General features: G+C 36.0%; 1 protein-coding gene and 1 non-coding gene across 2 annotated transcripts in view; one reads left to right on the top strand and one right to left on the bottom strand.

The window, feature by feature from the left end:
* Positions 1-7,900: 7,900 nt before the first annotated feature.
* Positions 7,901-17,214, bottom strand: part of IQUB (IQ motif and ubiquitin domain containing) — a 109,993-nt gene continuing 100,679 nt past the window's right edge. The window contains exon 13 of the mRNA XM_039861061.1: positions 7,901-7,924. Coding sequence (XP_039716995.1) covers positions 7,916-7,924 — 9 coding nt within the window. The 3' untranslated portion in view covers positions 7,901-7,915. The remainder of the gene's footprint in view (positions 7,925-17,214) is intronic.
* On the top strand, positions 13,273-13,346 carry TRNAA-UGC (transfer RNA alanine (anticodon UGC)). The gene has a single exon. It is a non-coding gene; the product is annotated as a tRNA-Ala (tRNA).

Here is a 17,214-nt window from a genome sequence, read left to right as displayed (position 1 = left end):
GGAGATAAACAATTTTAAGATTCTATAAGACTCTTTAAATGTCTTCTTTTTAAAAAAGGAAAAATGACCTACCATATTTTAGGTTTTTACTTGTTTCTATGAGTCATGTAAACATAGAATGGAGAAAGATTCTAGTAGCTCAGTGCTTTTCCATTCCTTAGGCATAATAATATAGCTGATAGGTCTCACTGGCCCTTTATTCATAATTTTCATCCTAGACATGTTCAGATAGGATATCATTTGCATGTTGGCAAGACAGTTACATTAATATGCAGTAATAAAAAAAAGACAGAACCCAAACAAGGAAATAGAACACCTTTTTAATAACTGATGCACTAAATGAGAAAGTTTTCTTTCATGAGGGTATATTACTTGACTTTCTGAAGAGACAAGTTCATCAGATTTAATTTTCAGGAACTGATTACATTTTTTTCTAGCCAGAGATGGTTTGATTTGACTGAAGTCTGGTTAGGATGCAAAGAGGCTATTAAAATGATTTTCGGTATTTTTTGTTCTAAAGAGCAGTCCATTAATTGCTTGTGAATGTCATCCTTCAAACCTCCTACTCTATTAGGCTCAAATCGGAATTGTAAGATTTGATGTTTTTATTGATATAATTAATAACAAATGTTACTCGTTAACTTGGTTTTTGCCAAACTGGACATTTGACAAATGTACCCAGGGCCTTGCTCCAGTGAATTTAATATAGATAGGAGGCACCATATCGACCTCAAAAGATGAAATCAAGAACATTACTGTGGAAGGAATAAAAAGTAGGAAAAGCATTTTACCAGGTTTTGGAAAAGCAAAAAATAATGATTTTTAAAACTAAATCTTTTTAGATTTCTCTGAACACCATGCTCAAATAACTTAAGACATCTGTTCAATATATAACATCAACTGAAATGTTAAAAGATAGTTTAAAATACCAGAAGCAAGGAGACACTACAAAAAGCAATAATAAACAACATGCAGAGATTAGATAATGAAAAATAAAATAAAATAAATCCACCACTTTGTTTCACTCCTCATTCTACAACCAAGAAAACCTAAAGAGAAACAGCAATGAAATCTTTCTGCCCTATTGTAATTCTGCAAACTTTAACCATAAAAACTGTATCCAAATGTGTACCAATGAATCTCAGTTGCAAAAACGCATTGGCAACTAGATTCACAAATGTAGTTTAATGATCCGGAATAAGATTTTAAATCAGGCTACATTAATTTGGAATTTGTCCATGGGCTGCACTGATGTTTACCTTCATGGTATTTTAAAGAAAAATCAGAATGTAGCAAGAATTTTTCTTGTACTTAAAGAAAAAAGACGATTTTCCAGCTTTAGGCATTAACCTTTACTGTGCTAACCCCTTATCCATATGAACAGGCAGGGTGGAGATGGTAGAGAGGTGACGAGAAGTAAAAGAGATGGACGCTCGTGTCGACTTGACCAGACATAATTGCTGGGTAGCTAGAGACGAAATTGGGTTCCATGAGGCCAGGGTAGTTACCATTCTATCTATCCCATTTTACAGATCAGAATCTGAAACTGAGAGGTTACGTATGCAAAATCCCACCCCTGGGAATTAACTCTAAAAATTGAATCTAGAATTCTAATAATTCTAATAATTCTAATTTTTGCCTCTAGCTCACACTTTTCCTATGAGGCCATCTTCAGAAAGACAATGCAAAATTTTCATAGAGTACTCGCTCAACAAAACGCCTCCATGGTTAACCCTCTCTCCAACAAGGAAAATGAGAGTCGGCCCTATAGCTCAGGGCTCCCCACCCCTACTCTCTCCAGTGCCTCTACTGAGGCTGTGCTTTTCTCTCAGTGCCACTCAAAAACACTAACGTGAACTGAGGAGATTTCAACAGCTGGAAATGAAGATGCCCCACTTCCCTCACATGTAAAGGGCACCTGTATAGATATATATACAAGATGCTTGTTACAAAATGCTTATAGGCTAATTAGAAGACAAGGGCAGGATAATCCTTACTTTTACCCCTCAAAAATAAATATAATGAGAATTTCAAGCAACTATGGAGGAAATTTGAAAGAGATATTTTTAGTCAAGAGGACTTTCAGAGTTCTTACATATTAAACCACACAGGTGGGAGTCAGACTCACAAATGCATAAGGATACGTGGATCTATGGAGATGGAACATGAATTGATGCCTTTTTCTGTACCCCTTTTTCTCATTTTTAGTACTTCCACTCCTCGTATCCTACCGCCCACCTGGGATCTCCAATTACCTAAGCCCTACCTTGACTGTGCAGGACAATTTGATCTTTTGTTTTCTTTAAAATTCACCAGTCCTATTTCCCCATTCTTAGTACTCTGCTCCTTCTTGGGAAAATTCAAACTTAAGTATCAACGCTCCCTAATAAAAATGATGCTTAATGATTACTTTTAGGCTATGTAGATATTCTTGAAAAGATCACAAATACCACTTCTGATAGAGTGCTTATTATGTGTTTCTGTTCAGACTGTATCTTAGGACAATAGTTCCTACATCAAACTATTTTAAGTTTTTTTTTATTAATTCTATTTTAACTTAAAAAACAATAAATACAATCAATATTTTTAACTAGGCAAGTAACTTGATCTTTGTTTAAGTTTCTTTTAAATTAAAAAGAAAGACCTGAGCAATGTTGCCTAACCTAGCAAAAAAAAAAAAAAAATCATTTTAGACACTTCAAATGTTTCAACAATTTGGCTATGACTCAATCTGCCTAGTTATAAATTTACTTTGGCTTTATCTTCAAATTTTCACTGTGTTTTATAATTATTGACCCTTAATAAATATTGAAAACTGAGAGTTCAATGTATTTGAGGTCCCACTATACATCCACTCATAGAAATCAAAAAAATAGAGTCTTATAGGTAAATCGTACCTTGGAGAAAATGTGAAAAAAAAAAAAAAAAAAAAAGACTAAACTAGGGATGCCATTTAAAGTACATATATCAAAATGTCATCAAATCCTTAAGACCCACTGTGTAGTCATTAGCTATCTGCCTGGTATAACCAATTTCAGTCCACTTCCATGAACTTGCATAAGGGTTACAGATTGAAAATAAGGTACAATTATGAACATGGGTAAGAAACAAAAGCTAACTCTATTCAGCATAAACATCACTGGCTTTGACATTTCCTTAAGAAATAACCCTCCAAGGAAAAGGTTTGTGAATAGGTTGCTCAGACAACTAAATTTCCTGAATCTCAAGCAGTGACTCCTTGTGCCTTATAAAATAAAGCATTTTGATATATAATTCTCAAACTATAATCTTGGAAAATACCATACCTTTTACAAGAAAGTACAAGTACTATAGGGACTAAAGTTTATGGTGACTACGTCATTCTAATAGAAAGATTCAATAGTAAAAGTCCACCAGTGTGTCTCCATCACTGTCTAAAGGACTGGCTAATTCTCACTTAGAAAGTCCTGTGATGGAGATGACTGATAGTACTCCTCGATTTTAACTATGATTTTAATTGCCCCAAGAGATCGCGTGACTTCCTACTATACAACAGTATAATTACCAAATGGCCTTGTAATATCGATTTGATTTTGGAAATAAACTTCCAGTAGGAAACACAATTTACTGACCAGCTCCATGGAATTCTAGTCTACTTCTTGGTTATTTTTGGTTACAAATGAACAAATGGGTGTTATTGTGCAAGTATAAATTCCTTCAGGGTGACTCGAGCTTCCAGAATTTATTTACCCCTGACTAAAATGAGAAAGTTTGATGTCAGTATCTGCAAATTGGAGCACATGTGACCCCGACCAGAAGCAGGCACTCTGAGAATCAGGCTTTAAGAAGCAGCTCTATCTTTTGCATGACACTTTCCTTGTTACTATAGTGAATTTTAATTGTTAAGATTAGCATCATTAATTTCATCCTTTTTTGCATGCATGCTTAGGACTAATTAGTGTTGTCTTGGTCTCACTTTGGGAAGGATAAATCACCTACATATTTGTACTGATGTCTTAAGAAAGCAAATTTGTAGTCCAGTTAATTTGAATAATATGTGCCAGACGTTGTTTTAGAAGGCAATAGCGCCCTGAAATCAATCAGTAAATGAAAGAAAATAACAAAAAACATTATGGGGGCTCCCATTTCCAGAACAATAAGGACTATATATGGGACAAAGAGATACACCAGCTGGCACAATACAAACATCTAGGGCATTTCGTGGGACAAAGCCCAGGCAGGGGTTTTGGGTCAGGCAGAACATGCTCAATTCATAACTTGATTACTCGCAACAACCAACACCTGTTGTCAGTTGCTTTTTCTTTTTTTAATTGGAGCCAGATGACGCTTTAGTGGTGAGCTAAGTCAAATGCTTACTACTTCCGATGAGAGAAATGTGTGCCAGAGGTTTCAGGATTTGCCCACGACCATACTGTCTCCTTGAGTAAGCTGGGACCTTCAGATTGTTGATTTAGACCTTTCTATGCCCCATCCTTTTATCATTTTAACTTACCCTGAGGGGCACGACTCATGTTCTTTAATCTTTGCTATGGTTTCATCACTTAGAGGCATTATATTAATCAGAAGTAGATAATTATTTTTTTGTCATTCTAATTAAACACAAATTGACTAGCATTGGCCCCAAACTTTCTTAATCCCCCTGAGTAAGTCTAATAGGAACAACTGAATTATTCAGTTCAACATATGTTTTGGAGGTATGTGCATCTGCCTGGGGTATGAAGAACGACCTCGACAGCTAGAAAAAGTAGAAAGAAGCTAAGCCATGCCAGCTAACAAGATAAAGAAATCGCCCACAGCAAAGATAGTCGGAAACCGGGCTGCAGGTGCTCTCTTTACTCTTAGGTTAAAAAAAAAAGTCTTTGAGTAATTACTAACCTGAGGCAAAGTGAATATGTATTTCTTCATTTTAAATAGTCCCAAATTGTATCTAAAGAATCTTTTTCCACAATAGATAAACATTAAATGAAGAATGACTCTCATCTTATGTATCCCACCATATGTGAAAATAACTTATGAGGAATAACAGTTTTCAAAACTTTTGGTAATCTTTTAAATGGCATCATAGACTTTGTTTTCTTTGGTAAACAGGTTTGTATACTACCTCTTCCTCCATGAATACAATTTAGTTAACCCATGCCGTTCATCAAAGATACAAAAGGAAAGTGTGGAGAGAGCAGATGACTCAGGACAATTTGCCTGTGAGACAACTCAATGCATATTCCCATGGAGTGTGTCATTCCCATCATCTAATATGAAGAACAACACATTTACCTCAAGCCAAACTAATGTCCAAGGTTAAACGGTGCTGGGCGATCTTGAAGTCACTACTAAGATTTTAGGACTCACCTTGGAACTAGTGCATAATTTTTCTTGACATCTCATTCATTCACTCATAAAATATTTATTGATTAACTATATGACAAGTACTGTGCTAGGTGCTAAAAAGGCAAAGTCAAATGTAACAAGAGTCCTGCCTTAAAGAGCTCATAGGCTAGTTCCAAGGTTCTTACTTAGCCCCATCACACCAGTGTTATTTAACGCTGGTCTCCATTCAGACTGGTCAACTCCTGTGCACTACTGGTGTTTAAATGTTTTGAATAGCTTCTACACCTTGCTGTTTGTAGTGTAAATTTCAGGAAAATGGAAGAACTTAAAAACATGCCACTGAGTTTTAATGAAGGTGCATTCAAGGTCCAGTGGGAGAATCCCAAAGAGTGGTGAAGTTTACACGATGGCATTTGAGAAAGCTTCACAGAGAAGAAGATATTGGAGCCTTAAAGAATAAAGTTTGCGAGTGAGGGTAGGAATGGGGGAAGGGACTTGAAGGGGTAGGAAAAGTCTGGGCATTGTCAGAATTTCCAGGGCAGACTCTTTCTCACTGAATAACATTTGGAAGCAGCTAAGGTACTACTACTACATGATACATATTATAATTAAATACAGCAACTTTATTTAGGTGTTTGAAAGATAAGACTACCTTTCATATTTACCCAAAATATTCAATAATATATGGCAGCATTGTTTAAAAATAAATAAAAAGATAAGAAAGCAGTAAATAATTGGAGAATAGGGAAAATTGGTCAAGAGTTTCTTAGATGAAACCTTTCTCTAACTTCCCCTTTCCTGGATGCTGGCTTTCACTGGTCATTGAATTCTGGACCAAGGATGCTCAGGAGGAACTGTGGGGAGGATGTATTCTGGCTGCCTGCCATCTTGAACTGGGGCTGATAAAACACTGAAGTGCAATAATAATGGTGAATTATTCTATCTTGTTCCAAATGATTTTTAAAGTTTTTGGAGAGCTTTTGAATTGAGAGAATGATTGCAATTCAAAATTTTAGGAACGTGAGAGAACTTAAAATGATGCTATTATTTTAAAGTTGAGGTACCTTCATTCTTAATACACATTATTTTACAAGTCCTTACATATTTCAAGCTATAAATTAATTTTTAAATTGGTCTTAGAGTCCTAACTTCTTTAATGGAAATTAAGACTTACTTAAATGTATAAATTAAATATATATTAAAATATCTAATAATAGAGAATGTTGCATGTAAGCTTGTTAAATTATATTTTGTGAGTAAACCAACAGAGCTTATGAAAGATACCAGATGAAGAACTAAAAGTATCAGTTTTTGCCATAATTTGACTGCAAAGATAGTGAACACGGAAGCCTAGCTGTGCACCATGCCTCGATCCTGACCTCTAGAGGCCATTCTAAGAATGACAGGGTTTCTAACATTTAACAGATGACAGTTAAAACTCTGAAGTTTGTCTATGTACTTTAATTAACTTGTCCCAGATCACAGAAAACAAATGAAGAAATTACTCCAGAAAGGATAAGTCCAAACTTATTTAGTTTCCAAAGCAATCCATAATATTTTTCAACTGGCTGGAATTTCTGACTTATTCAACTGTTACAATTAATACTTCATTCACTCTTCCTTTTATTCTTTATGAACGAATACAATTCACCAACAGTCTCCTTATTTTATTAGCAGCAAAATGAAGATTATCAACAAAAATGGTTCTCAGTTTTCTTGAATGATCCTTTAATCTCTTCTTCCTGATGCCATTTTCGAAATCTTTACTTATTTTTATGAGTCTACCCTTAAGACTTTTATTAGATACCCAGCTGACATTAAAGATCATGTGTCAGTGAAGAACGAAACAAATGTATTTATTATACATTAGGGGAATTTCATATTGCTATAACCATAAGCATCCTGGAAGATTACACTTAATTAAATGAATTAGCTACTAATGAGATTTTAAACAAACTACTAACAAGATTTAAATAACATGAAGAAATGTTACTTAAAGCTCACTAATAACCTTACATCTCAAAGTATTAATTTAACACTTTGAACAAGATGATGTCAGATGCCTTCCGGTAGGATCTTGTTTTTTAGGAACTGATTATTAAAGCTTGTGCTGGGCACACGCAGTTCAAATTTTAAGAATAAAGATCTTACAACTATCAAGATCAACACTTCTCTGACAGGCTTGTTGAGAAGCACCATCCTGACAGGACCTCACATAACTACCACCACACCTCTGCCACTACCCACCAAATTCCCCTTCTCTATTCTCAAGATATGTAGAATGTGAATCTACAAATGATCAAATTTGAGGGCTGCTGAAGGTGGTGTTATTAGGACCTCCCACCTTGCTAAGTGCGATACCATGATTTATAAGAAATACATGTAGACCCAAAACTAAAATGGAGTCACTTATATTGGGGACAAAATGGAGTTGGCCAACATAGGAACATTAAAGAAAAATGAAACTTAACCTTACCTAGCATAATTTGCAGGAATTTACAGCTCTTCTCAGAATTCAGCAGAAGATACCAGCCAATCCCCAAATGCCTAGTCTGTCCACACCATCTCTGGACTTCCTTGTTCTCCTCACTCAGCTACCCTGATCCAAATAAGAAAGAAGAACAATAGGCAACCAATCAGCTAAAATAGCCAAATAAGTCTGTGAGCATATGGGAACTCATTACTCCTGTGGCCTTAAGTTTCCTGGCTTGTAGGTCAAAACCCTTGCAATAAACTCATCTTTCTGCTTTGTTTTACTCTGTGTGCAGAGTTTGGTTTTTGACTGATATATTTAGTCATTCAAAGGGCCAAAATATATCTCTCATATATATTTGGTCTTTGTCCATGGACCATGGCTCACAGCTCCTAAACATTTTGAAATTTACTGAGTGATAAGAGCAATGGAAGCATCTTTTCTTATATTTGGTCTCTTGTCCTCAGTTCCTAAAATCCATTCAGAGCCATAAAGGTGAAGCAGGTGTCTCCTTATTCATAACAAGCCCCTTTCCACCACAACTGGGTTCATGTTAATGAGATCACTTTTAGAAAGCACCTCAGGAATGGAGCTGGTTGCCAGGGGAACCAATCATGAATAGAGGCATAGGATATTTCGGTCCTACCCCCTGAGTTTTAGGGGGAGGACAGCTAGAGGTTGAATCAATCACCAATGTTCAAAATTTAATCAATAATGCTTATGTAATAAAGCCTCCATAAAAACCCAAAAGGAGGGAGATTGGAAAACTTCCAGGTTGGTGAACACTTAGTGATTCAGGGTCAGTGCTGCGCCTAATGTATGAAAGCTCCACACCCCTTCCCCATACTTTGCCCTATGTATCTCTTCATCTGGCTGTTGATTTAGATCCTTTAATATCCTTTGCAATAAACTGGGAATCTAATGAGTAAATGGGTTTCCTGAGTCTTGTGAGCCGCTCTTGTAAATTAATTGAATCCGATGATGGGGCCATGGGAACCTCTGATTTATAGCCACTTGGTCAAGAGCCCAGGTAACAACCTGGACCGTTGACTGGCATCTATAGTATAGATGGTCTTATGGAACTGAGCCCTTTCCCTGTGGAATCTAATGCTATTTCCACATAGACAGTGTCAGAATTGAATTGAATTGTAGGACACCCAGTTGATGTCTGGAGCATTGCTCTAAGGTGTAGGAGGAAACTCCACTCCCAACATTGTAATTGGGAGCAAAACCCAAAATACCAAGGTTCACCATCGCAGCACAATGAATCAGAAAGGTAAATCATTCAGAAGAATGTGGTAAAAGTCTTCCAAGAATCTTAGTGTCTAGGAGAGCTAATTGAATGTAAGCACCCTGTGAGGGATGGAGGTCAATGAACTGGATTTACTGCATGTCCACACAGAGCCTTTGTCAAAAAGTTGGAGCAGCAGTTACAGACAACCAAGAAAAAGCAATGACCTCTCAATGCAACCAAGGACACAGCTGTGTTTTGCAACCCTCTTTGCCTCATTCCATCACTAAAGGAAGGGAAACTCTGGAAGGTTCCTCCCTCTCTCTCTCTTTCTCTCTCTCTCTCACCATATCTGGTGAAATTTGCCAGATAGATAGAGAGATATATAGGTAGACAAATATAGAGATAAGATCTATACAACAAAGAATAAGCAGAAAGAGAGTTCTCCAGCCTCAGATATACATATATATTTATATTTGCTTACATATTTATATATAGATAGAGAAAAATGATTATAAATCAACACTGCCTTCAAGCAGTTCGCCATCTAGTAGAATAAGTCAATATAATTATTTTCAAATAAAATACTAAAATGTCACCTGTATAATTACTTAGCAATTTGTTGAAATATACAGTCAACAGACCTGCTTTCATCTGTTGCACCTATAAAAACCACGTATGTGCTAGTGTCTTAAAAAACATCTATTTCAACTCTGTTTCTTTAATAGGATCTGGCCCAAGTATGAGCTACATGTCTGCTGGCCCTCGAAGACAAGCTGCAAACACCAAAAGCTGTTTGCAGTCCTCCTCACTTGTTGCTGATCTCTTGCTCCAGTTCAGTTCATCTTTTTATCCTGATTTTCAGCTTTGGTCTCATTTTTAAAACTTGCTGTTGTCACTTTAGACCTGGCTTTCACGTCTGATCTCTTTGGCTCCTGGCTCATGGCTGTGACTTGGATTCCTCACTCTGCTCTCTCTGGTTATTAGCCCTGGTAGAATGCCAACAAAAATGGGCCCCTCTAGGCTTAACTACTCAACTTCAGCCACTCATCTAGACTTAAATGTCTCAGACCAATTAGCACCCACAGAATAATACTAATTATTTAAACTCCACGAATGTACCCATTTATAGTTTTTTCACCCTTGAAGATCTTGATGAAATGAAAATGGCAGAAACTAAAGGTTATTTCCAGTCTTTTAACCGTTATTCTTAATCTAAAAAAGTACATCCTGTGACAATGCAAACTGAAAATGTAAGGGTTAAAGCAAATAATAAAGAGTCATCATGGCAATTTAAGTGGGCTGACACATAGGCAGGCCTGATGCTCCACCATAACTCCAGAGCCCACTGGTCTTCATCGGGACCAGCGACTCTCAAAAGGTAGGAACTGTCCCCCAGCCTTGGGGCCATTTTGAAGTGTTATGGGGATTTTTGGTTGTCCATGATTGTAAGGTGCTATTGAGTTTAGTGGGCATGAGCCGAAGATTCAACGCATCGGATTGTCCAGCAAAATAAAGAATTGTCCGACCCCCACACAATGTTGCACCTGACGTTAACATAGGTGAAAACCCCATTTGTAATTTTCTGAGCCTAGACCTCCTCTCTTTATAACAGAGATATATGAAGTATTTTACACAATTTTAATGATACCAAATTTTCCAGGAATGCTGCTACCATGCAGATTAGGGGACTGTTTTGTGTTTTCAGAAATTTAACAAGAGTTATTCATTTCACAAGAAGACATCACAGACAGCAATGTGGCTTGTGGTAGCTCAGTCACTAACACAACATGTGTATCAATCTGTATTGGTAGCTATTGTATTTGTAGTGATGCCACATAAGTGAAATCAAATTACTTCCTTGTTATATCTTTAAATATAGCCATTGCTGATTATTTACTTATTAAAATAGATATTATTTATTATAAATCACTTTCCTTTTATTTCTCATTTATAGTTTAGTGAAGATATTTTATTGATTGATTTTTTTAAAAAATGCATACATTATCAATTAAGAATAATAAAAGTGGTGTTGTATAATATTTTTTTCTAAAAGGGACATTGGGCCTGGTATAACTGAGAACCACTCAATTGGTTCTATTTTAAAGTTCCGAAGACAGTTCCATTCTCTTACATCTCTACTATCGGTCCTCTACCAAGTAAATAAAACCAAACAAATTTATCTAAATATAATTGAGCCAAAGATAGAAAACAATATTTTCTAAACAAGAAAAGAGATTTAAAGGAATGGTTGATTAAATAATCAAAATCTAATTTTTTCCCCCATGATGTTGCTGGGTACAAGCAGTCTCTCTAGTGTTTGGAGTTGCATACACTACTAATGGGGGGAAAAGTTCAGAATTCATAAGAATGTCAATTCTGAAGGTAATGTATAAGTGAACAGAATAACAAAATTTTGCTTAAGAAGTGAAAATTTGCTTTCAAATTATTTCCTATGTCCACGTCAGTGTGTTTTTTCAGTATCCATTGTGTTCACAAGAGAATCAGAAAAGAGGGTGCCTTCCAGGACTCCCACAAATCAGTTTCCCAGCCCAAGCTGGCTAGAGTCACACAATCCATCAATGGTGTAGAAAATAAGTTGGAAAAAAGTTCTGCTTGTCATATCAAGTACTCTATTTCTCTGAGGGAAAACACCTTACGTTGGACATAATAGCAAAGATTGGCAAACCTGTTTTAGACATTTATTAAAGTGTTTCTATTTTACTAAAGATATGCCTTTTAGTATAACTAAGGGAATAAAATTTTTAACCTCCTCATAAATGCTTTCTCGCAAATAAGAACTGGGAGACAAGTTTTGTTAACTTCTTTCCTTCTACATAGATGGAGGAATGTCCCCTCCCACATCAAGGTACTGAGGGGGTAATTCGCATTGCCAAGCCATAGGTTAATTTCCCATCTCTTCTCTTTATTACAATTGCTCCTAGAGCTGGGAGGAACATATCAATTTTTGATGAACATTTAAAAAAATTACGTTTATTCTAATGTTTTGCCAAGTTTGTACGAATTAGCCAATTTAAATAAATATAATCATTATCTAGAGGTAGCTTTGAGAATAATCATTAATTAAATAAATTAGCTATTTTATTTTACTGAAGAGAAGAAAAACATTTTCCTAGAAAATAATTTTTTTAATTAATAGATTTATTCATCAAGCTGTAAGGTATTAGCATTCACATCTTGCTTCGGCTTTACAGCTAGACATCACTTTTGTCATTAAGAGAAGGAAGTTATGACTAACTCAACAATAGGAACATTGCCTGGAAAAATGAGTGTTTATCTCATTAAGGCTTTCAAAATGACTTCTGAGATGATGATATATTATTTTACATTCCAAGAAAAGATGAGACAACTGTAACTATAGTTACCAAGTATATCAGGGACCCCTGCTTTTCATAATAGCCTCCAGATTAAGTATTTATTCAAGGAATTTGTCATGTGAACATGCTTAGGGGCAGGAGGTTAAAGAAGACTTGAAATGCACCCGTCACAAACATTTTAATATGCAACATTTCTTATCTTCATTTTTTCCATAAAATACTATGTACTTTGAAAACCTCTTTTAAGAGATAGCTTTCCTTGAGTTGTCTAGGACAAAAACAATTAAATGGCCTTAGTCCTGGTACAACAGGTATTTATTTTCCAGACGACACATGCCCAAGATGTTATGCTCATGGATAGCCTTGCCTTGTTTAATATTTTTAACTGGAAGGAAGGGACTCATTGTTTTAGCAGACAGAAAGCAGAATGCCCAGCTCACCTTGCCTCCCTTTATTACACCTCCTCTATTTACTTCATGGGGACGTGAAATTCCAGTGTGCTGGGTCACTTCTGAAAGTAATAATGTCAATACTGGGGCTGTGCTGTAGGCTGTATTATTTATTCTACATATTGATAATCGATATATTTGGCTTATTCATAGTACATGAGAATGTAGGATCTAAAATCAGATACCTGAATTTGAACACTGCTGGATGTTTCACTTACTAGATTTGTAAGCATAACCAAGATAATCTCTCCAAAACTCTATTTCCCCACCTATAAAATGGAGAAAATGGTAGTATCTTCCTTACAGGTCAGTTTTGAGGATTAAGTGAAGTAATTCAAGCATAGCACAAAATATAGAAATAACAAGCACTCAATAAATGTTACCTATTGTTACTGTTGTTCACGATGTTACATATTCACATCATAGCATTCGGAAGTTAAATTTACATTAGGGAGTGGCTCCATAGTGTAGTGGTTAGCACGTCTGCTTTGCATGCGGAAGGGCCTGGGTTCACGCCCCAGGTGGAGCCACGAACCATGTGCCAGGCTCCGGGCTCTGGGCGTGCCAGGCTCTGGGGTCCCAGGTGCACACCGTGAGCATGTGGGAGGAGACGCCCTGCTTTCAGAGATCCAGTTCTTAATGGGAAATGGCAACATCCATGGGTCAGGGGTGGAAGGGGGGCTGGGGAATTAAAGAGGGGGAAAATTACTTTAAAGAAGAAGATATTCATGCATGTTATGTAAACCAACTTCTAGCTTTCCCTGCTTATCTGCTTTCTCTGGTGCATTTGGCAAATGGGGGTTGTCTTATGTCCTCTCCTAAATCATCCTCTTAGCACTCTGTGTGCTCTTCTGGGCTTCCCTTGCTTCACTGAGACTACTGTCCTTGATGCAGTGTTAATGCCACGACTTGGGCAAGACTGAACCTTCCTTCACTCCCCATTATGTCACTGTCCACGGCGCTAACACGCAGGCTACAGAAGTATGCCAGAAAGGAGAAAGAGTTAAAGAAATGCGAACATTGGCAAAAAAAAATAAAATCACATGGTAAATAAAAGGATGCCCACAGTCCACAGGGGGAAAAAAGTCATTTTTCTCACAGATTACTTCTTTGTAGTGACAACCCAGTTGTTATCTTTGCTTCTCTGCCTTGACAGCTAGCTGGCTTTCTTCCTTCTCCTCAAAGAGCGTCTCTTCTTTTATGCTCTTACAGAGTCTGTATCTATCACCTTTTTAAAAAAATCACACTTTCTTGTCTATAGGGGTTGTTTCTTCTAAGGATCTATCTCCCTTCTCCTTTCTCTTACTAGAATGATCCATAGGACATAATGTACTATGACACTTTCCCCAAAGACTTAGTTAATCAATTTGGAATGACATCTTGAGAGAAAGCTAGTAGTTATGTACACAGACAGTAGAACAATCTAGGTTAAGCTTTACCTCACCGAGGCTTAGTATCTTCTAAGATTTCTTTACCAGTATTAGGAAAAGAGAAGATAATCTTTCTCATTCTTCCAAGATAATCAACAGGAAATGATTCTTTACACACACACACACACACACACACACACACACATGACACACACACACCTCCAAAGGAAGGTGGAAATTCAGAGGCAGTATAATATTGAAGTATTTTCCTAAGAAAAAAAAAAGTTCAGTCCATAACCTACAAAGACGGCCGCCTGTTCTATTATTATGCACAGAATCATCAGTTCTCTTGTATTCGTCTATTTTTCATATCTGGATTATAATCCTACCCTCAGGCTATTCATCCTTGTGAGGTTTCAACTCCCCTTGGAGAACTGCAATTATCTCTCCTGTGTTAGCTAGAGAGTTTAGTGGAACCGAGGAACTATGCCTACATCTGCTATTGCTCCTCTGCCAGGAGCCAATAAGAGTCTTAGTATACAGGGAGACTCTTGATTTTATGGCTAAATTATTGAGTCACCTTAGTAGAGGCAATAAATTTCAATTGATTCCTTTAGATTTTCTAGGTATAAATAATAGCACAATAAATTTTAACTAAGATGTTTCTTATCTAATATTTATGCCTCAATTTTCATGGCCAGTTTCCCAGAGGGAGCAATCTTATATATACTCTTTAATTACTGAAGTTGTTAGAAAAATAAAGATTCAAATATTATTCAAAAATATTTATTTTTTGAAAATTACCACTAGTCTAATAGAAATAGAATGTAATTTCAAATAACCAAGAAAGAAGAAGAAGAAGAAGAAGAAGAAAAAGAAGAAGAAGAAGAAGAAGAAGAAGAAGAAGGAGGAGGAGGAGGAGGAGGGAGGAGGAGGAGGAGGAGGAGGAGGAGGAGGAGGGGAGGAGGAGGAGGAGGAGGAGGAGGAGAAAGAAGAGCAACAACAACAAGAGGAAGAGGAAAAGGAAGAAGAAGTGGAAAGAGGAGGAAGAAATAAATTTATTCAGTCAAGCAAAAGTCAGAAAAGAAAGAGAAGGATATGGTGAAGAAAGAGGAATAAAAAGCAAACAGGACTTCTGCTTCTGGACTTGACAGAGCAACTACTACATGTATAGTTGCCCCTCATGCTCTAAAACAACAATAAACCTGGACAAAACATATGAGGTAACTGTTTCAGGTATCAAACAACAGGCAGTGTAGGATTGATTGTCCAGAGAATAAAAACACACAAGGTGAGCCCCATGATAGCCCTGGATTTGTGCCTGGAAGTTACTTTTCTGCTTTGGCTTAAGAAAGTAGACTCTGAGAGGAGTGACAGAATTTAAGGAGGCAGACATTGAAGTTCCAAGGTGCTGAAGAGATCGGCATATGGAGGGAAGCTACCAGAGCTATATGGATGTAGGGCAGGCAGAAATCTGCAGAGAAATTGAACATGGGTTATTGGCCTTGACTGAATATGCATAAGATGAGACTTTGGGAAACTTAGCAGAGATTGTCTGCTGTAGGGCTGAGAACTAGGTTCAACAAATTCTGAAAGTCATTTTCCAAGTAGTTAATATTCATTTTAAGTTGAGCACAGGGGAGATTATTATTAGAAATTATCTTCATCCAACCTTATCAGAAAATATAAAAAAGCACACAGGCTACTAGATAGAAAAACTAAATGAAAATGCAGTTAAATTGGCAAAATAATCCAGACTACACAGCAATTAGATTCAAGTGTAATATTACACATAAAGAGCTTCAATGAATTTCCTTAAACTTGTTTTAAGTATCATTTCCTAGTAACTCATGTCTAAAACATAGGTCTCAATTTCAGATATCTTTAGCTAGCAAATATAGTAGTTTGTGACTGATTTCTCATTTGTGTGGGTCAGTTCTGGTCTTAATTTTGCTGGACTGTTATAGCAAGAAAAACCAAAATGTGCCAGCCTTGGTTCCTGATATGTAAACTAGAGGCAAATATCTGTAGGCTCCAAACATAAAATGTACTGAATAAATACAATTTCATTATTTAGATTTATTCTCTCAAAGGAGGCTTTAAGCCACATAGAAGTCATAGTTTTGTTATATTTTCCTGATTAACTCATTCAGATAATAATTTTTTTAATTATTAATATTATTAATATATGGTAGGCATTGTCTGGGGCACAGAAGTTAAGGAGTGAATAAAACTAACAAAAATCTTTGCCCTTAATGGAGCTTGAAGATAATCATAATGTAATTAAGTTGACATGACCAAGAGGACTGTATTGGCTAATTTTATTTTTTTCCTGGTTAATATTTTTCAGAATAAGTTATCTTTTCATTTTTTTCATTGACCTGGCTTGATTTCTTATCTTAATAATTTAGACTGCTTATTAAAGAAAAGTTACATTTGATTTATTTACAATAATTGAGTATCAATAAGTACTTTTAAACATGTATACTTGAAAATTTGTATACACTGGGAATTTATTTTAAATAATTCAAATGGAAAAAGTATTCCACCAAAAGGATTTTCATCAGTTTTATTATAGAATGCTTTATTTTTAAAGTTTTGTTTACTCATATATTTAAAATTTTCTACAATGATCATATGGTGCTTTTATTAGAAAAAAACATAAATGATAATCTTTTAAATGTAGCTCCTTATATTGTCTACAGAAAATTAGGTCATGAATAAATAAATGTAAAACTTACTTTAAAACAATATTTTATTGAACAGGTATAGTTATAATCTAAGCAAATTGTGTAATTAGTTGAAACCACTTTGGCTCAAAAATTAGGACATTACTTAAAGAAATGGACTGGAGAAAGCCTTTTTGTGAAATATTTCTTGGGTAAAAAAGCTTTAACTTAGTCTTTTCTGATGTGCATTACAATATATTTTTATATGAAGAAACAATAATCTGTAGGAAGCAAGCTTTCTATTGCTTAAATAGAAATGCCATTACATCAGTGACAACTGTCCTGAGTTTCAGAATTGC

Source organism: Pteropus medius, unplaced genomic scaffold (genome assembly GCF_902729225.1).
Source record: "Pteropus medius unplaced genomic scaffold, Ma_sr-lr_union100, whole genome shotgun sequence".
Taxonomy (NCBI): Eukaryota; Metazoa; Chordata; class Mammalia; order Chiroptera; family Pteropodidae; genus Pteropus; species Pteropus medius.
This window is presented reverse-complemented; position numbering and strand designations above follow the sequence as displayed.